Source organism: Panthera onca, chromosome E2 (assembly GCF_046562875.1).
Source record: "Panthera onca isolate mPanOnc1 chromosome E2, mPanOnc1 haplotype 2, whole genome shotgun sequence".
In the NCBI taxonomy this organism is placed as follows: domain Eukaryota; kingdom Metazoa; phylum Chordata; class Mammalia; order Carnivora; family Felidae; genus Panthera; species Panthera onca.
In genome coordinates, this window is record NC_138353.1 from 18,558,565 (window position 1) to 18,584,611 (window position 26,047).

At 46.0% G+C, this 26,047-nt stretch overlaps 1 protein-coding gene and 1 long non-coding RNA gene across 2 annotated transcripts; one reads left to right on the plus strand and one right to left on the minus strand.

Annotated features, from left to right (window-relative positions):
• Nucleotides 1–592: 592 nt before the first annotated feature.
• LOC132691054 (uncharacterized) lies at nt 593–13,371 on the minus strand. The gene is made up of 4 exons (XR_009615582.3): nt 11,608–13,371; nt 11,098–11,136; nt 9,958–10,080; nt 593–2,625 (listed from the first exon to the last, which is right to left on the minus strand). It is a non-coding gene; the product is annotated as an uncharacterized LOC132691054 (long non-coding RNA).
• An 879-nt stretch (nt 13,372–14,250) lies between these two features.
• Nucleotides 14,251–16,855, plus strand: LOC132690947 (uncharacterized). Its single transcript, XM_078438522.2, has 2 exons — nt 14,251–14,280; nt 14,913–16,855. Exon 2 carries the CDS (start codon nt 14,914–14,916, stop codon nt 16,051–16,053), a length of 1,140 nt encoding a protein of 379 aa, XP_078294648.1. The 5' UTR covers nt 14,251–14,280; nt 14,913; the 3' UTR covers nt 16,054–16,855.
• The last annotated feature ends 9,192 nt before the right edge of the window (nt 16,856–26,047 follow it).

Sequence of the window (26,047 nt, forward strand, 5' to 3'; positions counted from 1 at the left end):
CTTTTTTTTTAGATGTGGATGTTCAATTGTCCAGCAGCAACTATAGAAAAGACTATCTTTTTCCCACTGAATTACCTTTGCTGCTTTGCCAAAAATCAGTTGACAATATTTATGTGGGTCTACTTCTGGGCTTTCTTTTCTGTTCCATTTATCTGTCTATTTTTTCACCAATACCCTACTGTCTCGATTACTATAGCTTTATACTACGTATTGTCAGTCCTCTGTTCTCCTTCAATATTATGCTGGGTATTCCAGATCCTTTGCCTCTTCATACAAACTTAAACTTAAGGATCAGTTTGCCAATATCCACAAAATGACTTGTTAGGATTTACACTGTGATTGCATTTAATCTATAGATCAAGTTGGGAAGAACTGACATCTTGACTATACTGAATCTTCCTATCCATGAACATGGAGTATCTCTACATTTATTTAGTTCTTTAATTCCATTCATTGGTTTTGTAGTTTTACTCACAAACATCTTATATATATCTATATATATAGTTACATTTACACTCAAGTATTTCATTTTGGGGGAAGCTAATATAAATGGTTTTATTTTTAATTTTAAATTCCAATTGTTCATTGCTGGTATATACGAAAGCAGTTAACACTTTTGAATATTAACTTATATTCTGAAACTTTGCTATAATCACTTATTAATTCCAGGAGTTCTTTTTTTCTTGATTATTTAGGATTTTCTATACAGACAATATAGTCACCTACAAACAAAGATTTTCATTTCTTCCTTCCCAACCTAAATATTTCTATTTCCTTTCCTTCCCTTATTGCCTGAGTTAGGACTTCCCATACTATGCTGAAAAGGAATGATGAGAAAGCATATTCTTACCTTGTTTCTGATCTTAGCAGGAAAGCTTCTAGCTGCTCACCATTAAGTATGATGTTATTTGTAGTGTTTTTGAAGTTGTTCAATATAAAGCTGAGAAAGCTCTCCTCTATTTCTACTTTGCTGAGGTTTTTTAAAATAATGAATGAATGCTAGATTTTTGTCATATACTCTTTATGCATCTATTGATATGATCATGCGATTTTTATCCTTTAGTCTGTTGATGTGATGGATGACATTAATTGACTTTCCAATGTCAGACTGCATCCTTGGAATAAATCCCACTTGGCTGAGGTGTAGAACTTCTCATACCTTGTTGGATTTGATTTGCTAATATTTTGTTGATTTTTGTACTTATGTTCATGGGAGATATTGATCTGTAGTTTTTTTCTTGTAATGTCTTTGTCCAACATTGGTATTCGGGCAATGCTGGCCTCATAGAATGAATTAGAAAGTATCCCTTCTGCCTCTATCCTCTGAATGAGATTGTAGAGAAATGATATAACTTCTTAAATATTTGGTAGAACTCACCAGTGAAACTACTTGGGGCTGGTACTTTCTGTTTTGGAAGATTATTAAATATTGATTCAAACTCTTTAATAGACATAAAAAGCCTATTCAGTTTGTTTTTTCTTGCGTGAATTTTGGCAGACTGTGTCTTTTAAGGAATCGGTTCATTTCATCTAAGTTATTAAATTTGTGGAATAGAGTTGTTTATAATATTCTTTTATTATCCTTTTAGTATCCATGGAGTCTGTAGTGCTGTGAACTCTTTCATTTCTGATATTAGTAATTTGTGTCTTCTCTCTTTTGAACTAGCCCAGTTAGAAGCTTATTGATTTTGTTGATATTTCAAATAATTAGTTTTTGTTTTGTTGATTTTATCTGTTGATTTCCTGTTTTCAATTTCATTGACTTCTACCCTCTTATTGTTTCTTTTCTTCTTACTTTGGATTTAATTTTCCTTTCTTTCTTCAATTGCTAAAGTTTCTGGTTTAGATGACTGATTTTAGATTTTTCTTCATCCCACAAATTTAGGTAGATTATATTTTCATTTCATTTATTTCAAAATATTTTAAAATTTCTCTTGAAAGTTCCTCTTCGATCCACGCATTGTTTAGAAATGTGTTGTTTAATCTCCACATATTCTGAGATTTTCTAGCTATCTTTTCTAGTTTAATTCCATGGTAGTCTGAAAACATGTTACATGATTTCTATTCTTTTAAGTTTAAATTGTGTTTTATGACTCAGAATGTGGTCTCTTTGGTGAATATTCCACACTTGAGAAGAATGTGTATTCTGCGACTGCTGGATGATGTATTCTATAGATGCTATGTATACCAGAATAAATAACTGATGGTGCTCTTAAGCTCAGTTATGTCCTCATTGATTTTCTGCCCGTTAGATCTGTTCTTTTTTTGTAGAGGGGTGTTGAAGTCTTCAACTATAATAGTGGATTCATCTATTTGTACTTGCAGATGTATCAATTCTATATTGGATTTTCATTTTCGTTCAGTTAAAAGTATTTCTTAATTTGCCTTATTATTCTGTGTCTGAGGCTTCATTAATATGTTGTCTAATTTCCAAATGTTCATGGATTTTCCCAGATCATGTACTTTAATGATTTCTAGTATAATTTCTTTGTGACCAGAGAAATACATTCATGATTTTAATCATTTAAAATTTGTTGAGATTTTAGTTCCTAGAATATGGTGATCTTGGTGAACATCTCTTGGGTACTTGAAAAGAAAGTGTATTCTGTTGTTGGATGGAGCAGTCTAAAAATAAATGTGAATTAGTTCAAGTTAGCTGACTGATTTCTTCAAGGATTCTATATCCATACCGATTATTCATTCAATTGTTCTATCAATTATTGAGAAAACTGCAGAAATTTTTTATTGTAATTGTGGATTAGTCTATGTTTTACTTTAGCTTCTCACTTATTGTTTAAATAATTTAAAGTTTGTTGTTAGGTGTATACACATTTATGATTATCATAATCTCTTAGAAAAGGCCTCTTTATCAGTCTTTTATATACTTACTTTAGTAATATTCTTTGTTGATAAACCTACTTTGTATGATTTCACTATAGGCATAATAGTGTTGTTTAGACTAGTGTTAGTGTAGCGTATCTTTTTCCATCCCCTTACTTTCATTTAACTTTTCATTTTGAGGTCACTGTAGATTCACACACAGTTGTAAGAAACAAAAAGATAACCCATAAGTTTCCCCCTTGGCATCAACTTGCATAACTAAAGTACAATATCAAGACCAGAAAATTGACATGATACAGTTCACCAGGCTAATATTTCAAGTTTACGTACTCGTGTGTGTTTATATCTACACAATTTTGTCAAGTGTAGATTTGTGTGACAGTCAAGACACAAAACTGTTCCATCACAAGGATCCCTTTTATAACCACAGCCACCTTCCTCCCTCCTTAGCTACCTAGTTCTTCTCTGGCAACCACTAATCTGTGATTTTAAAAATATTACATAAATGGAACCACACACTATGTGCCCTATTGATATTGGCTCTTTGCACTTAATTCCCTTGAAAACCATTCAAGTTGTAGCATGTATCAATAGTTTGGTACTTTTTATTGCCAAATAGTATGATGGACCACAGTTTATTTAAGCATTCACCTACTGAATGACATTGGGGCTATTATGAATAAAGTTGCTATAAACATTTGGGCACAAGTTTTTGCATGAACTTAAGTACTCATGATCTGGGGCATACAGTTAAGAGTGCAACCGATATGTGAAATAAGTCAACCAAAGAAAGACAAATACCATATGATCATGCACATTTGGAATTTTTAAAAGCAAAGGAACAAACAAAGAAAAAAAGAGACAAACAAAACAGATACTTCAATACAGAGAACTGGTGGTTGCCAGAGGGGAGGTGGTGAAAAGGATTAAGAGTACACTTAGAGCACTGAGTAATGTACAAAATTGTTGAATCCTTATATTGTAACACCTGATACTAATATAATGCTGTATTTTAATTATACTTCAATTTAAGAAAGAAAATTTAAAAATACAAAAATAATAAAAAATAAAGCAATTTCACTTCTATACGGTACCAAAGAACAACTGGAAATTGACACAAAAAATACTTTTTAAAAGAGCCTCAGACATGAAATATTTGGAGATAAAATGTACAAGAAATATAAACAGAAAACTAGAAAATACTTCTGAGAAAAATTAAATATCTAAATAAAGGGAAATATGTTTTTATGGACTGAAACACTCACTATTGTTAATGTGTTAATTATCTTCAAATTAATCTAAAGCAATCCCAGTCAAAATCCTAGTATGTTTTCATTAGAAGTTGACAAGGGGGTCTAAAACCATATGGGAATGCAAGAGTTAGAATAGCCAACACAAATTGGAAAAGAAAAACAGAGTTAGAAGACTATATTATCCAATTTGAAGACATATTATAAAATCATATTAGGACTTTAAGATACTTGCCAAAGTACAGATAAAGAGATGAATGAAACAGAATAGAAAATCCAAAAATAACGTCACATAAGAGCAACTGATTTTTTAAGAGGTGCAAAGTCGGGGCGCCTGGGTGGCGCAGTCGGTTAAGCGTCCAACTTCAGCCAGGTCATGATCTCGCGGTCCGTGAGTTCGAGCCCCGCGTCAGGCTCTGGGCTGATGGCTCGGAGCCTGGAGCCTGTTTCCGATTCTGTGTCTCCCTCTCTCTCTGCCCCTCCCGCGTTCATGCTCTGTCTCTCTGTGTCCCAAAAATAAATAAAAAACGTTGAAAAAAAAAAATTAAAAAAAAAAATAAATAAATAAAAAATAAAAAATAAAAAAAAGAGGTGCAAAGCCAATTCAGTGAGAAAAGATACTCTTCAACTAATTTAGATGGTGCAATCGGATGTCCTTTTTTTAAGAGAACTTTCACCCCCATGTCTCACACAATAAAGGAGAATTAACTGAAAATGAATTATAAATCTAACTATAGATCCTCCTTTACATTAGAGGTCTTTTTCCTCTTGAGTTATACAGATTTATTTTATATAACTGAAAAAATGGGTTCAATAAAAGAAAAAAAAAAAGACAAATCTGACTTCACTAACATTAAAGACTTCTGCCATAGGAAAGACACTGTTAAGAGATGAAAAGAGAAGCCACACACTGGATGCCTATATAGGCAAACCACATATCTAATGGGTTTCCCATATCCAGAATTTATTAAGAATTCTTAAAACTCAATAAAATGACAAAACAAATGTTTTAAAATGAGGAAAAGATTTTAACAGACAATTCACTGAAGAAAATAGGAGAAAGTCATTAATTGTATGTAAAATTTCTAAAAACACTAGTTGCTAAGGGAATACAAATTAGAGTCACAATGAGATATCACTACACACATCTGGGAATGGCTGAAATTAAAAAGATTGACCTACCAAGTGTCGATGAAGCTCTAGAGAAGCTAGAACTCTCATCAGTTGCTGATGGGAATGTAAAATGGTAAAACCACTTTGGGACAGTTTTGTCAGTTCACAGAATGACAAACGCTCACCAATCCCTTGATTCAGGCATTGTACCACTAAGTATTAACCCCCCAAAAAGACTGGTTCATGAATGTTCATAACAGCTTTATAATAACCTCAAACTTGAATCAATCCAAAGGTTCATTAACAGATGAACAGAATAAGAAATTAGGGTATGTTCATACAAGAAAACACTACTCAGTAATAAAAAGAATGAAGTACTCAAACATATGACTTGAATGAATTCCAAATAATTGAACAGAATGAAAAGAAATAACAAACAAAAAAGAATAAATATTTTATAATTCCATTTATATAACATTCTAGAAAAGGCAAACAAGTCTAGAATGAAAGACAGTTAATCTCTGATCATGGGGATAAGGAGCCAGGAAGGAAGACAGGGACTATAAAGGGTCATGAGGTAACTTTGAGGGTGAGCTATATATTCATTATCATTATTATGGTGGTTTCACAGGTATACACATATGTTAAAATATCACATTTTAGGTCCAGGCTCATACAGGCACCCGTAGCAGGTGGTCCACACACTACTGCATCGTGAGACTCTGGGAAGATTGATGTCATCAAGATGGCTGGGTAGGAGCTACAAGCCTTCATCCTCCCACAGAAAAACAACAATTAAAAAAACTATCCACGACTAAAAATAGTTTGGAGAGGACTCGAGAGTTCAATTAAGAACCTACAGGGGCACCTGGGGGGCTCAGTTGGTTAAGCGTCTGACTCTGGATTTCAGCTCAGGTCATGATCTCATGGTTTCATGGGTTCAAGCCCCACATCCCTCTCCTCTCTCTACCCCTCTCTCTCTACCCCTCTCTCTCCCTCTCTCTCTCTACCCCTCCCCTGCTCACGCTTTCTTTCAAAATAAATAAGTAAACAAAGCAAAACAAAAAAAGAACCTACAGTAACACAGTAGAGCAAAAAAATGAAGACTAATCTCACAGGATGGACTGCTGGGGAGCTCAGCTTACCTGAGATGGCTAGCAGAAGAGAGAAGGGGCAGAGACCTTTCATCAGTATCAACCACATGGTGGGTGCCATCATTGACCCTCAGAGCCTGCTCTGCAAGGAGCCTGGCAGCCCTTGCCATTGAGAACTTAAACATCCCCCACATCAGCCACACCTGCAGCTTTTACGGCAGAGAACCTTGCATTAATCAGCACAGACCCATACTCCGTTCCAGAGAGGACACCAGCAGTTTTTGCCACAGCCGTGCCACCCTGGAACCCTCGGGGAGGGCATCGCTGCTGCAGGTCCTTCCCTCAGAGGGAGCTGCTATTATGCTACCCCGGGACCAGGGCTGCCAGCCCCCCCCCCCGCCGCTGCCTGCATATGCCCTGGATCCCAGAGTCTGCTGCTCTGCGTGTGCCGACACTTCAGACCTCAGATGCGTAGCTTCTCCACGTGTGCCCACATCTCGGGCATGAGAGCCACTGCTGCTTCAGACCGTCCAACGCCCAAAGCCACTGTTGCTCCACTGGTACATGGGCTCCAGTCCCCGGCTCTGTGGCTGCTCTGCACATGCCCGTGCCTCAGACACCGGAACCACTGCATCCGTAGGCTAGCCAGTTCCCAAGACCCCAGAGACATTGTTGCTCTGTGAGCACCCAACCCCAGACTCCAGGTCCATGGCTGTTCCATGGCACGTATGCCCGGGACACCAGTGCTACCACAACCGCAAGGGTGCCCGAAAGCCACACCTGCTACCAAGAGGGATCCCCCTGGCCACAACATGGGCTATGAGAGGAAAAGAGATGAGGTGGTCCTCAGCACTTTTGCCACCAAAGATCCCAGTGGTCTTCGTCGGCCCCGTGGACACCTTACAACACTGGCTGTCGAGGACTGCTGCAATCCTCACTGTCGCTGCCTCAACGGAAAGAGCTGCGTGGAGACTATGCAGCTGGGCCTTCCCCAGAGCTGGAACCGCCACACCCCACCCAGCTGGTGCCCTTGCACTCACCTACCAGGGAAGGTCTTTCCCCATGCACACCAGTCCGTAAAGTCTGGAAGGGGTGACTTTCAACCAAATCTACAGATGCTAATGCAGGCTACAGGAAACACGCACTTCAAACGAGACACAGTAATTTCCGATAAGTGACCAGGAGGAAAAATGGAGATTTATGAACTGCTGAACAATGAATTCAAAATAATTTTAAGGAAGCTCAGCAATCTATAAGAGAACACAGAAAATTCAATAAATTCCAGAGAATGATACAGGAGCAAACTGCGAAGTTCAACAGACAGACTGAAATAATAATAATAAAACAAACAGAAATTCTGGAGCTGAAGAATACAATGAATGAAATGAAAATGGCAATAGAGGTTATCAACAACAGACTTGATCAACCAGAAGAAAGAATCTGTGAACTCAAAAACAGGTCATTTGAAATTCCCCTATCAGAAAGAAAAAAGAATGAAAAAGAGTGAAGAAGGCCTCTGTGCATTATGGGACACCAACAAATAAACAGTATTTGCATTATGGGAATCACAGAAAAAAAGAGAGAGAGGGAGGCAAAAAGCTTATTTAACACATAATGGCTAAAAACCTCTCAGGGAGGAGATATGGATGTTCAGGTACAGGAAGCTCAAAGGTCCCCCTATAGATTAAACTCAAAGAAAACTTCACCAAGCCATATTATAATAAAACCGTCATAAGTCAAAAACAGAATTCTGAAGGCAGCAAAAGGAAAAGGTCATCTCATCCAAAGGAACCCACATAAGCCTACATCCCTATTTCTCAAAAGAAACCTTGCAGGAAAGAGTAGGATGATATATTCAAAGTGCTGGGGGAACATGTGATAACCAATATTTATACTTTACCCAGCACAGCTGTCCTTCAGAATGAGGAAGAGATAAAGATTTTCCCAGAAACACAAAGCTGAGTGAATCCATGACGGCTAGGCCTACTCTACAAGAAACACCAAAGGGAGTTCTTCAAGCTGAAATGAACAGACGCTAATTAGTAGCATGAAACCATATAAAAGTATCAAATTACTGCTAAAGGTAAATATGTAGTCAAATTCAGAATACTCTAATACTGTAATAGTGATGTATAAATCACTTAACTCTAGTACAAGGGTTAAAAGAAAAAAAGTATTTAAGATAATCATAGCTACGTAACTTAGTTAATGGATATACAACATAAAAAGATGCAAACTGTGCCGTCAAAAAATTAAATCTTAGGGGATGGAAGTAAAAGAGCAGAAACGAAGAATGAAAGAGCCTGGCCAAGGACGCCGGGGTGAGCGTGAAAGACTTACCCAGTGAGGCCACAAGTGCAAAGTTCTCTAGCACCAGAGCACGGTAGGAGTCTCTGAGCCCTGTCAAGGAGCTCCCACTCCTCCTGAGACCAGTCCACGGCCACATGCTCCAAGGTCACAACAGCCCACCATGGTGGGGAGAGCAGTGGCCCTGAGCCACCGCTCACTGGGACCCTCCGTCTACCCCCCAGACATCCACTCCATGCACATCCCCTCACAGGATCGACAAGGCCCGGATGCTCCTGGTGCTAGCTCTCTCCTCCTTCTTACTGATTCCTGTGTCACCCCGTATCATTCCCACACAGGCATGATGGCAAATAAATAAATGTCATTCAAGCACTAGGAATGGCATGAAAGGCTCCACCTCCTCTGCTGCCAGCAAATTCCCCAGGGGTTCCCAGGTCATGCCTCTGAGACACAAGCAAACACGGGTTCAGCTTTCTCCCTTAAGCTGCTAGGAGTGAGGCCCTGGGACCCTCAGTTCTCCCTCTCTCCACTGACTCATCACTCCATGGACCATATTGCCCTCCCATCCATCACCCCCATGGTCACGCCCACCTCCTCCACCCCAGCCCCCATCCAGGGTATGTCCCTGGCCTCCCCATGTTCCACTCTTCCCTTGGCACCCAAAGAGCACTTGGCAAATACAATGAAGATCCATCCTGCGCTGGTCCCCGGGTGGCCCACACTGGCAGGGGAAGCCCCCAGCCCTGCTTTAAAGGCCTCTGCACCACATCCTTTCCTGCTTCGGCCTCACCCACCTGGAACCACATTCAGGGGTCCACACCTTAAGGCCCTTCTGCTGCTGTGCTTCACACACTGTCCCCTCACTAGTCTCGGCCTCCCTCTTTCCAGTCAAGCCTCACCCAGCACTCCCACCACTGTCCCCTGGCCTTGTGTGTTCCTGAGCTCGTCTACCGGCCTGTGTAAACCTCTCCAGGCCCCACAAGGTCACCACAAAAGCCTGGCCAGCCCGCAGAGGGCTGAGGAAGCACTGGCCTTGGCCTCACTGTCATCTCACTCCCGTTACTGTTGTGCTTCCACATCCATCCCATGTGCACTCCTCTGTGGAAGCCTCAAACCCTCACAAGCCCCACCTCCTCCCCCACGGCCACCACCCTCCTTCAGCTGTCTTTGTGATGCTCACCAACACCACTCAGGTGCCCAAGGCACAGATCCAGTCCTCTGGCCTTGTCCTCCCCTTCTCTGCCCCTCAGTCACCATGACCTGAAGATGTCCCTTCCCAAATGTGACTCACAGCTCTACCCTGGTCCCCATATAGGACATCACCTCGTGGTGTCTGGAACTTGAGCCCTTACCCTCAAATCCAGACATGTGCATCTTGCCGTCCATTCAATGCCTCCACTCAGAAGTCTCCGGAACTTCTCACACTCAACAGGTTTGAACCAAACTCCTGACATTCCCTCTGAAAATTATTCGTACTGTTGGGAAAATGAATAAAGTTTTATACCATAAGATGGCGACGGGACTAAAACAAGCTCTGGTCTCTAGCTTAGAGACCCCTCTTCCCGGTTCTTCTTGCCCTGTTTGCTGCGCGGGGAAAACCCGCCACAGATATGGAAGCTGACAACTATAAATTGCCCTTCCACCCTTCATCCGGGATTCAGATCTTTGGAGAAACGGTCTCCTCTGAGCCCGCCCGCCGATGTTAAATAAATCTCCAATCCACCAAGATCTCCGAGTGCCGCTTGGTTTTTCCACCAGCGTTCCAGCCTGGTTCCATAACACTACAAATGACTTCTCCATCTCAATAGAGGGTAATTCTTTTCTTCCAGTTGCAAAAGCCACAACCCTTGGAATTATCTCCAGCTCCTCTCTTTCTCTTTAATCATCCATATCACAAAGTAGTCAGACCTAATTTACAAACCAACCCAGAAGCCATACGTTTTTCCCCTGCCTCCACAACCAACATCCTGATCCAGTCATTACCAATACTTATCTGGACTATTCAGTACCTTCCTCCCCCACCCCTACTCTCTGTTCTCCAGTCTGCAGCCAGAGGAAATCTGTTAAGACCTGATTCAAATGACCTCCCTTCTCTACTCTGAATGTTCTAACATTCCTAACATCCTCAGAATAGAGGCATAGTTCCTGAGACTGCCATTCTAGACCTGATTCCTACATTTTTGCTCCTTGGTCCCACCAGACGTATTGGAGACGTGCAGTTCCCTGAATCCTGCCAACTCAGTTTCACCTCCAAGTATCTGCAAATGCTGATCTCTGTGTCTATAACACCCCTAAATAGCATTCTCTTGGTTGTCAGAAATGGAAACCCCTTCATATAATGCCTGGTGTGGGTTCAGGACCTTGAATCTCAAGGAATCCAGGGGCCCCAGTCCCAATAGCCATGAGGGTGGCAGGTACAGCATTCCAGGACACCCCAGAGACTATATGGGTAAAGATGGGGTGGGTGAGGGACTGAGATACCCCCCACTCACCTGTGCATGATCCACAAACATTTCTGCAGCCATGGGTCCCTGTGAGAAGAATAAGACTGTGAGTGATACGTATCCATGGTAGGGTCTCAAGGGTTCATCCAAACCTTCATCACTGCCCTGAATCAAGGTGACCTCCATTTGAATGTCTAATTTAGAAGCCTCAGTCATTAGCTTGACCTCATCAGCTGTGTGATTTGGGACAATTCAACCTCTCCTTGCTTCAGTGTCTTCTTCTGTAAAATGGGGATAGTTAAGGGAACCATCCTCATAGGGCTGCTGTTGGGATCAAACACATTAGTCCATATTAAGTGCTGAGTGTGTGCTATGACTATCATATTTGTCATTGTTCTCAATGCAAATTAAGTGATGGATTTTGAAATTCTGAATGTTTCGGGTATTTTATTCATTTAAGAAAATATGACATTTAACACTTTTGATTTTAGTATATTAGTGCACTGCTTAGCTGCGTATTAAGGGTAAACCAAGTATTAATTGCTTTTAAAATTTTACCTTGCTCAGGGCACCAGGGTGGCTCCATCGGTTAGGCATCTGACTTCGTCATGATCTCACGGTTTGTGAGTTTGAGCCCTGTATCGGGCTCTGTGCTGACAGCTTGGAGCCTGGAGCCTGCTTCAGATTCTGACTCCCTTTCTCTCTGCTCCTCCCCCGCTCGCGCTGTCTCCTTCTCAAAAATAAAGGTTAAAAAAAATGTTTTTTTAATTTACCTTGCTAAATCCATTTTAAATTTTAATTGACTACCTATAGGAACACATTTAGAGAAACAGTGATTGCTTAATTTTAAAACAAATGGTGTCCCCCTAAGCTAAAAATAGGGGGTAGGGAGGATAGGCCTTGGGAGGTGGGCAGATGATAGTCCTCTTTCCTTAGGGTCTACCTTGTATCATTTCTACCCCCTTACCAAGACAGCCTTAGCATTTCCTCAGCTTGACTAAGTGTCAATCAGGTTTCTTCCTGACTATAGGCTCCTAAACTCCCTTTTCTTAGAGCATTTACTTTAGGAATCTTGCAATTGTAAATTCTTTCTCCATTTTTTTCCCCCCAAATATATGTAAATCTTCTCCTGGCCCAGTTTTCAACCCAGGAAATGACTTTCTCAAGGACTTGGGAACCATCTTTTTGCCATGTGAACACCAAAAGACACAGCAGCCCTATCTCTCAGTCTCCGTGGGCCAGGAGAAGTCTAACTTCTATAAATACCAATTAGAAAACACATACGTCTTAATCACAGAGAAAAGGACGTGCGATCTCAGGAGTAACTCCCTATGCCCCGCAGATCCCACTGATCAACCTCCCCATCTGACGTCCTCCAGCACTTTTCCAATGGCTCACTCCAGCACTTAAAAACCCTCCTGCCTTTCATTTCATTGGAGTTGAATTCAGTCCCTCTCTCCTACTGCAATAGCCTTGAATTGTCTTCCTTGCTTGTTTCAACTTTGCCCAGGGGGGAGTTTTACTTTGACAGTCCTCTGGCTACCCCTCTGGTCCAGCCTCATGGTAGTGCTCCCAGACTCTGTTACAGGAACTTTCTCAAACTTTCCCCACTTCCTCTCATCATCCCTCCCCAAAGTCCCTTCCACACTTAGCGGCCTTTGGGAAACTTTTAAAATCCTATCTCACATCAGGTCTCTCGATTCAAAACTCTCCATGCCCTCGGAATGAAAGCCTAACTGCTCAGGCTGCCACACCACTCACTATCTGTTTCCTGTATACAGGAAACAGGCTGCAGGTTTCCCCGAACACTCCACTCAGTAGCACTTACAAGCCTCTGCACGTGACAGTCCCTCTGCCTGTAACACTATTCAACTCCTTATCACACCGAAAGTCAAAAATGGACATCCCGGCCAGGAAGGCGCCACAGTCCCGAACAAAGGGCGTGACTGAAAGCGAACTGCATAGAGACTCATCCGGGTCTTTGGGATTCAGAGATGGGATTCCCACTGATGTGGGTGTGAGGGATACAGTACCAACTTGCACTGGCTCCATCAGGGCACACAGGACCCTCAAGGCAAAGCCGGGAGTTGCCAGGAACCAGGCCACAGTGCTGCAGCCTCAGCCAAACACACAGTATCACCCCAGGCGGCACTCTCACCAAGTCTCAGCACCGCCTCTGTCGGTGGGAACACATTTACTTTCATGCCTCCCGCTCACTTTATCTTGGGCTCCAACAATTATTTAAGAATCGGATCAAACGGCCAGGCTCAAGAGTGATAAAAAGGACCACTGCCAAGAGAAGCCGGAAGTCCCGTCTGGGCGATTCCCCCCTCTCAGAAAGGCGTCTGTCCAGGGCCTTCATTGGCCCAGCGCTTGCAGATGCACGACGCAGGGGCATCTGGGTAATGTAGTTCCCAGGGGCCTCGGACCTTAGTGAGACGCGCTCCCTGCATGCGTGGGGCACGAACCTAGGAAGGGGTAGAAGCTGAGAAATGGTGCCTCCCCCCCACCCCCCCCACCCCCCCCCCCCCGCCCCGCCAAGCTCTGAGAACTGGAGGGAATTTCGCTCTTCTTAAAGAGACGCCCTCCGATTTCCATGAAGTGTAGTATGCAACTGATCATGGATGTTTAGAGACCTGATTTTGGATGTCCTCCAAAGCTGGAAAATATCCCAATGCCAGTCTGATACAAAATGTGTTCCCTATTAGGTGGGAGCTAATAGATGCTATTTTGATTCTTTACAAATATATGTGGACTGAAGCTTTAGAGTTCACTTTGTGAGCCTCAGTTTATTTCCTCAAGGTGGAGAGAGGAAAACACTCCAGACAAGGCTATGAGGGGCATCTTTCAGGAGAAGTTTTAGGTGAACAAGAGAAAGAGCGGACCTATGCCGGCCGACTCCATCTTGTTCTGTGTCCTCCACCTTGAGTGACTATGTCCCGGACATGGCCCCTTTTCCCAGGAAAATCGCAGAAACCTCAGACCACGCCTCCTCCCCTTGAGTAACCTCCCACTCACCCTTTCAAACTTCCCGATCAAAACGTGCCCAGCGACCTGCGTAACTGGACTCCGACCCTTCCCCAGCCAATCGGCCAAGGCCACGACCCTTCCCCAGCCAATCGGCTGAGGCCACAGCCATTACCTCACCAACTGCCCCTAGACCCCTATAAAACCTTTGTGCTTTTGAAACTCGCTCTCTCTCCCCGGCATCTCACCGCTGCGTCGGTGCAGGTAGGGGATTGAGCTCGAGCTAGCTCGAATAAAGGCTCTTTGCTTTTGCATCGGACTCGGCTCCCTGGTGGTCTTTGGGGATCACAAATTCTGGGCATAACATTTGGGGGCTCGGCCCAGGATCCCCAAGACCCTCAAGGGACCCCCGACCCGGAGAGCCTGACTGGCCACGGTTAGTGTCTGTTCCGTCTTTTCTGTGTGAGCTCATTTCTGAAATTCTGGTAGTGCCCGACGCGGTCTAAGTGGATGCACTGGAGGACCACGGGCCGGGAGTTTCAGAAGACGTTCCAATCCTCCCTTTTGGAGGGACGTGGAATCCCCTCATCGGTTTTGGAGGGACGTGGAATCCCCTCATCAGTCTTGGCGGGACGTGGAATCCCCTCAAAGGTCTGAGACGAGGCAGGTCGCTCCCGCCGGTCAGCGCGAGGCTGTCGTCTAGCTTTCAGTTTTGCTTCTATGGAGTTGGAAGACTTTCTAGGGGCCCTCTGTTTGTCTGTTTCTGTGTTTCTCTGTTTTGTTCTGTGGACTTACTGGATGGACATTATGGAGCAGACTCAGACTACTCCTCTAAGTATTATGATTCATCACTTTAAGGAAGAATTAATTGTTCCTCCCCCGTATAACCCCCCTAGGATGCCGGAAGAACACCATCCTCCCCCTCCGGGGGAGGCAGACGCCGTTCCGAGAGCGGGAGGCGGAAACGCTCCAGTGGGAAGCCCGCCCTTTACCAGACAAAGGGCTCAGAGGGAGCAATCCGCCTCCGCTGCCGACTCCACTATTCCGCCCCTGCGAGCCACCGGACCCCCAGACGCGGAGGGGAATCAGCCCCATCACTATTGGCCTTTTGCCACTAGTGACCTCTACAATTGGAAAGCTCAGAATCCTAAGTTTTCCGAGAAACCGGCAGGGCTTATTGATTTATTAGACTCTGTTCTTTTTACTCAACAGCCCACGTGGGACGATTGCCAGCAGCTTTTGCAGGTCCTGTTCACGACTGAAGAAAGAGAAAGAATCCTCAATGAGGCCCGAAAACTAGTTCCGGGCGCAGACGGGAATCCCACCACCAACCAGGCTCAGATAGATGCCTCCTTCCCCTTAACTCGGCCCCAGTGGGATTTCAACACGGCAGAAGGTAAGGAGAGGCTCCGGGTCTACCGCCAGACTCTAATGGGGGGTCTCCGAATGGCTGCTAGAAAGCCAACCAATTTGGCCAAAGTAGGAAATGTGCAACAGGGAAAAGATGAATCTCCGGCTGCCTTTTTAGAACGGATCATGGAGGCATTCCGTACCTATACCCCCATGGATCCAGAGGCTCCGGAAAGCAAGGCAGCTGTTATCATGGCCTTTGTAAACCAATCAGCCATAGACATTAGGAAAAAATTACAGAAAATAGATAGACTAGGAGAAAAAAGTCTGCAGGACTTACTGGTGGTAGCCGAAAAGGTATATAATAACCGGGAGTCTCCTGAGGACAAGCAGGCTCGTGCCATGGCGGCTGCCAGCAGTAAGCAGACCCGAGACCTGGCCAGAATACTACTAGCTATCACTGCTGACTCCCCCGAGGAACGAGACCGCCGTCTCCGGCAGCTGGCAAACGACGCAAGAAAAGGTAAAGGAACCACCACGGGGGGGAAGCAGAGGCTGCAGAAAGATCAGTGCGCATACTGTAAGGAGATAGGGCATTGGGCCCGAGATTGTCCGAAAAAGGCCGGCAGGAAGGGAAGCAAGACTGATCGAGTAAAAGTCCTAGAGCTAGATGAACTGAGTGATTAGGGGAGTCGGGGTTCGGACCCTCTCCCCGAACCCAGGGTAACTCTTAAAGTGGAGGGGACCCCTGTTGACTTCCTCATCGACACTGGAGCACAACATTTGGTCCTCGGCACCCCACAAGGAAAACTAGCTAGCAAGAAGTCCTGGGTAGAAGGGGCAACTGGTATGAGCCAGTATTCATGGACTACCCGAAGAACGGTAGATTTGGGGACGGGCCGGGTATCCCACTCCTTTATGGTAATACCAGAATGCCCCTACCCGCTGTTAGGATGGGACTTACTGGCCAAGATTGGAGCTCAGATAACTTTCAGACAAGGGGGGCCTCAGGTCACCGATGGCAAGGGCCACCCCATCCAGGTCCTGACCATGAAACTGGAGGATGAATACCGCCTCCACCAGGAGGCGCTCCCGAGAGAGGATAATATAGACAGATGGCTACAAGAATTCCCCTTGGTTTGGGCAGAGACGGGGGTGGGGGGGTGGATAGGACTAGCCACTCCCAGGACCCCGGTCTTGGTAGAGCTCAAGCCAGGAGAAAGTGCGGTAAGGATCAAACAATACCCCATGTCTCAGGAGGCCTGGAAGGGGATCCAGCCACACATCCAGAGACTATGAAGCCTAGGGGTACTAGTTCCTTGCCAGTCTCCGTGGTACACCCCCCTACTGCCGGTCAAAAAGCCTCACACAAATGACTACCGACCGGTACAAGACCTCCGGGAAGTAAATAAGAGGGTCGCGGACACACACCCAACTGTTCCCAATCCATATACTCTCGAGCTCCTTGGCGCCCTCCAAGGTCTGGTATACTGTACTAGATTTAAAGGACGCCTTCTTCAGTCTGCCGCTGGCACCCCAGAGCCAACCCTTGTTCGCCTTCAAGTGGCATGATCCGGAGGAGGGCTACAGTGGGCAACTCACCTGGACACGGCTACCTCAGGAATTCAAAAATTCGCCCACCATCTTCGACGAGGCACTACACGAGGACCTGGGTGAGTACAGAAGGGAGCACCCTGGCCTCACCCTCCTGCAGTACGTTGATGGCATCCTGATTGCTGCTGGCTCGCCCAAAGACTGTGAGCGAGGGACCCAGGACCTGCTGGCTACTGTGGGGGCCTTAGGGTACCGGGCATCTGTGAAGAAGGCTCAGATATGCAGGAAGAGGGTAAGTTACCTGGGATATATCCTGGAGGGCGGACAGCGGTGCTTATCAGATGCCAGAAAAGAAACTGTCCTAAAGATCCCTACTCCCACCTCCCGAAGAGAAGTGAGGGAATTCTTAGGATCAGCCGGCTACTGCTGCCTCTGGGTTCCAGGTTTTGCTGAGATCGCCAGGCCCCTATATGAAGCTACCAAAGAGGGGAAAACATTTAAATGGGCTAAAAAAGAAGAAACTGCCTTTAATCAGTTAAAAAGGGCCCTCCTAAGTGCCCCAGCCCTGGGCCTACCAGACATTACAAAGCCCTTCCACCTCTTTGTAGACGAACATAAGGGAATAGCAAAAGGGGTTCTAACTCAAGCCTTGGGCCCTTGGAACCGCCCGGTGGCCTACCTGTCCAAGAAACTAGACCCAGTGGCTGCCGGCTGGCTGCCATGCCTAAGAATTATTGCGGCGACAGCACTCCTAGTCAAGGACACAGACAAACTGACCCTAGGACAGGAGATCTGGATCACGACCCCACACGCCATTGAAGGGGTCCTGAAACAGCCTCCTGATAGATGGATGAGCAACACACGTGTGACTCATTACCAGAGCCTCCTACTCAACCCTCCACGAGTGCGGTTCCACCCCAGTGCGGCCCTCAATCCTGCAACCCTGCTGCCTGACCCTGACCTAGGTGCTCCACTACATGACTGTGCAGGAATCCTGAAACAAGTACATGGATTCCAGACGGACCTGACCGAACAGCCCCTCCCGGATGCCGAGGCTACTTGGTTCACTGATGGCAGCAGCTTTGTGCGGGACGGACACAGGTATGCGGGTACAGCGGTGGGCAACAAAACGGACACCGTATGAGCGGAGGCTCTACCCCCCGGAACATCAGCCCAGCGAGCAGAGCTCATCGCCCTTACCAAGGCGCTAATGTTGGGGAGCTAGAAAACGGCTTAACAACTACCGGACTTGGGAGACCCAGTTTTACCAGACCAGCCCAAATACTCCCAGGAGGAGTTACAGAGGATCAAGAAACTCCCCATGGCCCAGGAGATAAAGGGATGGTGGTATACACCTAACAAGGAGCTCGTGCTGCCAGACCGGCTCCGAGTCTCAATATTAGAGCACATGCATCGGTCTACTCACACGGGGGCCCGAAAATTAAAAGACTTAATCCGACATGCCGGAATCAAGATTCACCAACAGGACACCAAAATAGAACACATCGTATCTGCCTGCAAGACCTGCCAACTCACCAATACAAGAGCCACATCAAATAAAAAAGGAACCAGGCTCAGAGGCACCAGACTGGGAGCCCAATGGGAACTCGACTTCACTGAAGTCAAACCAGGAAAGTATGGTTATAAATATCTTTTAGTATTTACAGACACCTTCTCTGGCTGGGTGGAGGCATACCCAACCAAGCATGAAACGGCTCAGACGGTGGCTAAGAAGCTACTAGAAGACATCTTACCCAGGTATGGTTTTCCTGCCACGATAGGATCAGACAATGGACCAGCTTTTATCCCATAGGTAACGCAGGCAGTAGCCAAGGCGGTGGGGGCAAACTGGAAATTACATTGTGCTTACAGGCCCCAGAGCTCAGGACAGGTAGAAAGAATGAATAGAACCCTAAAAGAGACCCTTACCAAATTAGCCATGGAGACTGGCGGGGACTGGGTGACTCTCCTACCATATGCCCTTTACCGGGTGAGGAACACTTCTTACACCTTGGGTTTTACTCCCTACGAGATCATGTTTGGCAGGCCACCCCCTATTCCCAACCTTTGAGCTGAACTTTGGCTGAGTTTAAAGATCAAGAACTTTTTCTTTCCTTGAGAGGGCTCCAGAAGGCGCACGAGGACATTTGGCCACGCCTTCGTGCCATCTACGAGGCTGGCCAGACCCCGACACCTCATCAGTACAGGCCGGAAGATTGGGTTTACGTCCAGAGACACCACTGAGAGACCCTCGAGCCACGCTGGAAGGGACCCTACATCGTGGTGCTGACAACCCCCACTGCTCTCAAAGTAGATGGCATCGTGACCTGGGTCCATCACACCCACGTTCGGCCAGCGGACCCCTCCTCGATCCAGAAGGACTTTGTCACGCGATGGGCCATCAGTCAGGACCAACACAACCCACTCAAGCTCAAGCTACAGTGCATCCGACCCACCTAATATTGGTAACTCTGTTAGCTCTGCTTGTCACTGCTCATGCTGCCGGGAGTCCCCATGCCCCCCAAGACATCACCTGGCAGGTCATAGACACCAGCTCGGAGACAATACTTAATCAGACCTCCCAGAGCCACCCCAGGGACACTTGGTTCCCAGAACTTCGCGTAGACCTCCAAACTGTTCCCCTTGTCACCATACGCTCCCAGATTACAAAATAGAAATGCAGCCGGTCCCATGATTGGGTCCGCAAGCTACATGACAAGGGGGGAATGAAAGAGCGGACCTATGCCGACCGACTCCATCTTGTTCTGTGTCCTCCACCTTGAGTGACTATGTCCCGACATGGCCCCTTTTCCCAGGAAAATCGCAGAAACCTCAGACCACGCCTCCTCCCCTTGAGTAACCTCCCACTCACCCTTTCAAACTTCCTGATCAAAACACGCCCCAGCGACCTGGGTAACAGGACTCCCACCCTTCCCCAGCCCTGAGGCCACAGCCATTACCTCACCAACTGCCCCTAGACCCCTATAAAACCTTTGTGCTTTTGAAACTCGCTCTCTCTCCCCGGCATTTCACCGCTGCGTCGGTGCAGGTAGGGGATTGAGCTCGAGCTAGCTCGAATAAAGGCTCTTTGCTTTTGCATCTGACTCGGCTCCCTGGCGGTCTTTGGGGATCACGAATTCTGGGCATAACACAAGGGTTGTGCTGGGCCACTGGTTCAAACAGAACACTTCCCAGTCTATTTCCAATCCAGGAGCAACACTGTCTTATCCTGATAATATTTCTTAATTCATAAGCTTACGTATGTTAAAAACAAAGACAAACGAGGGAGGCAAACCATAAGAGACTCTTAAATACAGAGAACAGGGGCGCCTGGGTGGCGCAGTCGGTTAAGCGTCCGACTTCAGCCAGGTCGCGATCTCGCGGTCCGTGAGTTCGAGTCCCGCGTCGGGCTCTGGGCTGATGGCTCAGAGCCTGGAGCCTGCTTCTGATTCTGTGCCTCCCTCTCTCTCTGACCCTCCCCCGTTCATGCTCTGTCTCTCTCTGTCCCAAAAATAAATAAAAAACGTTGAAAAAAATTAAAAAAAAAAAATAAAATAAAAATAAAATTAAATACAGAGAACAAACTGAGGGTTGATGGGGGGTGGGGGAGAGGGGAAAGTGGGTGATGGGCATTGAGGAGGAGGGCACTTGTTGGGATGAGCACTGGGTGTTGTATGTAAGCCAATTTGACAATAAATTTAAAAAGACAAACAAAAACAAAACACCAAACCAGAACCAGACTGCTTTAAGTAGTAAAAACAGATTTTCTTTAGGAACTATTGCAATAGGGACACTAGATTTCAGACTCCATGGAACTGGGCTCAATTCTGAATACAAGTCAAAGTCAGGATTTATAGCTGTAATATAATGATTTATAAGAAATATATATTTCAGGGACACCTGGGTGGCTCAGTTGGTTAAGCATCTGAATTTGGCTCAGGACACGATCCCACAGTTCTGCATTCGAGCCCCATGTGGGTCTCTGCTGACAGCTCAGAGCCTGGAGCCTGCTTTGGATTCTGTGCCTCCCTCTCTGTCCCTTGTCCACTCACTCCCTGTCTCCCTCTCTCTCCCTCTCTCTCCCTCTCAAAAATACACATTAAAAAAAAGAAATATATTTCATCATTCAAATCATGTGTATATATATATGTGTGTGTGTGTGTGTGTGTATGTTTATATATGTACACACATATATATATATATTTCTCAGTTATATTTACTCTTCATCCACAGTTCCTAAAAACTCCTTAGAGCCATACATGTAAAAGGGGTGTCTTGTTATTAATGATGGTGACTTTTAGACCCCATCCAAGGGCAGGGCTAGTTGACAGGAAAACCAACCCTGTAATCAGGGAACTGGAACTTTCAGCCCTGCCCCACCCCCACCTCTGGGAAGGGGAGAGAGGCTGGAGGTTGAATCAGCCAATGATTTAGTCAATAGTGACTATCGATGAGGCCTCCATAAAAAGCAAAGGGACTGGGTTTGGAGAGCTTCCCGGTTGGTGGTGAACAGGTGGAGATTTGGGAAGAATGGTGGGCCTAGAGAAGGCATGAGAGCTCCACACCCTTTCCCCAGACCTCCCTCTATGTATCTCTTCATCTAGCTGTTGATTCATGTGGGAAATAAGTTCAAGAATTCCCTGAGCTTGCACCAGTGGGTTAACAAGGCTTAGGACAAAAGCGTCCAGAATAGCTAAACAGGGTAATAGACCACCACATAGGGTGAAATTGCCCAGAGCGGAGCTAATCTGCAAAAGAAAGGTGCCTCATTGACCCTGAGGTAGCATGCTCTATCTGTCTTGTCCCCTAGGCAAGTTAAGATAACAGACAAGGCGCCTGGTGTCCAGTGCCTGCCATAAACAGCCATCTGCTTGGCGCTGGGATTTTGTTTTGTATTGACCCAAACCCCTAACACCACATATCTTCAAAACCCTCTTTCACACACTTGAGTGTGTGATAACTGTTAATGATAACTGTTTCATTGTCCACCATGTTTGTTAGCCTTCTGATCCAAATAAAAGAGGAGGAAGGACCCTTACTCAGGGCTCTTGTCTCTACCCGGACATTAGCCCCTCTCACATTTAATTCTGCATCTGCTTTCTGGCTGGACAAGAGAGAACTCCAGACTCAAAGTCTGCGACAGATTCAAATCTTTTATCACATCTTTTAATAAACTGGTTAATGCAAGTGAGTGTTTCCCTGAGTTTTGCATGCTGCTCTAAGAAATTAAAAAAAAAACTAAGGAGGAGGTTCTTGGAAACTTTGGTGTGTAGGCAGGTGGTCAAAAGACAGGTAACAGCCTGGGGCTTGTGATAAGTATCTGCGGTGGGGGGTGGAAGGTGTCTTGTAGGACTGAACCCTTCACCTGTGGAATCTGTTGCTATCTCCAGGTAGACGGTGGCAGAGTTGAGCTGAAAATTGCTTGGTGTTGTGGGGAGGAAACCTACAGGTGCATGTTGAAATTGCAGCTGGGTACCCTAAAGAATATCCAAGGAACAGGGGGGAGGTCAGTGAGTAGAAAATTACTGACAGGAAGTATCAAGGGTAAGAGGGATTCTGGCAGAATAGACTTAATAGGAGTCTTATTGAAGGGAGGCCAAGTTGATTGGATAGAACCTGGCAGATTGTGGGGGATAAGGAATTTGATTGGATATTGAGTGGAGGGGATTTTAGGTAAGCCAGCTTAATATTTCTGCTACAACTGGGTAATGCAGGCTGGACAGGGAAAGCCAAGGTTTTACTGTACATGATTTGCAAATATTTTCTCTGAACCAGTAGGTAAAAGTCTTCGGCTTTAAGCCAAATTATCTCCTCATTTCAGAAGCTGAAAACAACCTGTGAGGTTGAAGAGTCCCTTTAGGATGCAGGCGGGGGCAGACCACAGAGCCACACAAAGGTCCCCTTTCCTCACGTTTGGTTTCTTCACCCCACAGCGCTGCTGTCTGTCCAGTGGAGCAAAGCAGGTCTCTCCTGGCTTCCCCCACCCCCTCCCTGCTTGCCTTGCCCCACACTCAAGGTAGCAATTTAGTAACTTTGGGGACTTGCCAGTTCCCTATTTTCTGAAAATATGTGTATTTTTAGATGGTAATTGTCATGGAAACCTCTCTTAGAAGGGATTTCACTGTCCTTCATCCAGAGCCTGAAATCCTGCATTTCCCTGCCCTGCTTTTTCCCTTTCACATGTAAAACACAGAGGGAAGTCACCAATAGCCCTTTCTTGCTTTTAAACCCTAATTCTAAATTGTATGTTTTTCTGTGCCACTGCTGAGTAACCAATTTTCCCTAAGATCATTCAGAACGTATTTTGTCCCTAATGCAAATGTGCAGTGTCCCTGTGGGGCTAGTGGAGCTTCAGACCCTGTGGCAGCAGAAGGAAATCCTGCTCTCAGGTCTTCCTGTCCCCTTCCTCCCTCTGTCCTGCAGCCACATCTTCAGAGTGGAGGGGGTTCCCAGAGCTGGCCTCTCAGACCTTTCAAGCCCTGTCTATCCCCAGAGGCCTCATGCCCACCTCTGACTATGGGACCCAAAGAATTTAACAAAAATCCCCTACCCCTGGACAAGCAGAGCAAGACTAATTCCATTTTGTGCTACACCCACCATCTCATGTATAACCCCTACATGACCTACTTATTGCCTAAGACATTCCCCCACCCTAGTCAAGCTGCTGAGCACACCCTTACTGGAAACCGGCTCATATAGGAATACAAAACCCCTAACTGCCAAAGAATGTAAACCCCGCCTTTTGATCACCAAACTTGCACGCCAATTCTGACCAGAGTGATAGGCTAGTTCAGTTACTATAGGGTAAATTGTAATTCAATTGGCCACCTGCGTGTGGACTGACATGACTATGCAACTTTCTGTGTGTGTTACAATCTCATTGGCCACTGGCCCTATAAAACTGCTACGCCTCTTAACCTAGGGGTCCAAGTCCCTGCTCGGCTGTGTCGGGTATACTTGGGCCCAAGCTCGAGCTTGCAAATAAACCCTCGTGCGCTTGCATCGGTATCGGCTCCTTGGTGGTCTCTCGGATTCGAAATCTGGGGCATTACATGACCCCACAACTCAGCTGCAAAGGAACAGGGTTGTGGCTCTATCCCTTCTCATTGCTTATGTTGGGCTTTAGCCAAGACACTGGCAGAGATTGTGATGAAAGCAGGGCAGGGCAGTAGCCACCAGAGAGCCTGAACAGGAGGGTAGAGGGCTTGTGCTCCAGCCTTCCCTTGACACTTACTGGCTGTGAGGTCTTTACATAAGCACAAAATTTCCTGCAAGTCAATAAAATTGAGAACAGAATGTCTTCAAGTTCACATCCAGGCAGGCTCATGTGGGCCATCATTCAAGAGGCCTGATTTGGTAACCATGCTGCAAGAGAGAGGATCTACAGATCAAGGATTGTTTTCCTTTATTCCTCTAATAATCACTTAAAATTCCACTGAGCCCTTACTCTGCAGATTCCAGGCCTTATACTGTGGTCAGGATTAGGCTGCTAAACCTTATGGGCATTATGTTGCCGACTCCTCAAATCAAGGCCAGGGGCTGGATGGTACACTACCCTCAAGGTCTAAGTGGAGAGACACGCTCAGAGAGATGGGTGAACAGCCCATGACCGCATGGCCAGCTGGCAAGTGTCAACTAAGCAGCCAGACTCCAGGACTGGGTTCTTGGCCACCCTGTACTCTGATTCTCTGCCTTGCCTGTGTAGACTTTGCAGTTTCCTTTTTCCGGGCTCTTTCCCCCATCACGTTCCTTTGGTTTTCCCCCTTATGCTTGTCATGTCCATTGACCCTAGGCAGGGCCCTCAAGGTGGAGAAGGGAACTTGATCCAGGGCGATTTTAGACTCAGGGCTTATTGTACTCTGCCCACACCTGTATCCCCCTCTGTGGTCCTAGGAGTTCCAAGCTTATGTCTCTTGGAAAATAAAACGTCTGGCACAGACTTCTGCAGCGCACTGTGGGACTAACAGTTGGTATAAAAGTCCCATGGTGGGTAGGGAGCACTTGCCATCTGCACCCTGAAGCTGGCTGGCGTTCTTGTGTTGCTCTGCGACACCTTGTTTCTGCCTCCCACAGAAGTAGGTGGCTGAAGACATGGTTTTCCCAGGCGTTCTGAAATCTTCTTAGGGTAGTTCTGAGCATGTTAGGAGGAAGGAATGAGTGACTTTTGGTGAGTGTCTTAAGGGTCTGACACTTCGCCCTTGTGGTCCAGATAGTGACATTTGCCTAGCTGTGCATAAGAACGTTTGTGTAATCTTTTTTAAAAAGATTTTATTTTCAAGTAATCTCTGTACCCAACGTGGGGCCTGAACTCACAACCCCGAGATCAAGAGTTAGATGCTCTACTGACTAAGCCAGCCAGGCGCCCCAAGAATGTTTGTGTAATCCTGATTGTCACCCCTAGTCAATGATGCTAATGTAGTGGAAAAATATCAAGACAACCCTGTGATGTTGCAAATGCCAGAAAACTGAAACACTGCTTTGAGGAAAAAATGGCACCAGAGGATAAGGAGCATGTGCTTGACATGCTGGTGGGTCTAGCCGTATGTGTCTGTGGCTCTGGTGCCTATCTGGGGACTCTGCTCCTCCCAGGGCAGGCTCAACCCATTGCCCTGCTCACCATGGCATTTCCCTGGGAACCTTGGAGATTCAAGAACCTCACAGAATAAAGAGGTAGAAGGGACGGGGCAGACACTGGCGATGTAGGAAAAGACGAGAAAGAGACCAGCGTAGCCTCTGACCACTCGGGCAAGCCCTGACTGCTCGGCAATGCCAGGCCACTAGCCCGAGAACCTCCAGGCTCGCCTGTCTCCATGGCACCACGTGGCCAGTGTGTCAGGCCCTGGGCTCTGGCCTTCCTGACTCCAGCCTCAGCAACACAAGTGCCTGGATCCTCTTTAGACTGTCACCACTGCCACTGGCCACTTACACTGTCCAGACTTTATCCTAGCACCCCCAACCCTTTGTCCATGCTTCCCTAATATCCTCATTTTACCTCTTTCTGTAGAATCCAGGGGGTTATTCTGTGGCTTACATGCCAGGACACATTCTCCAAAGGGCCCCCTGCTCCCTAGACCTGTTACACACCAAGACAAGGACTAGAACATATCCTCTCTCAATTGCTGTCATA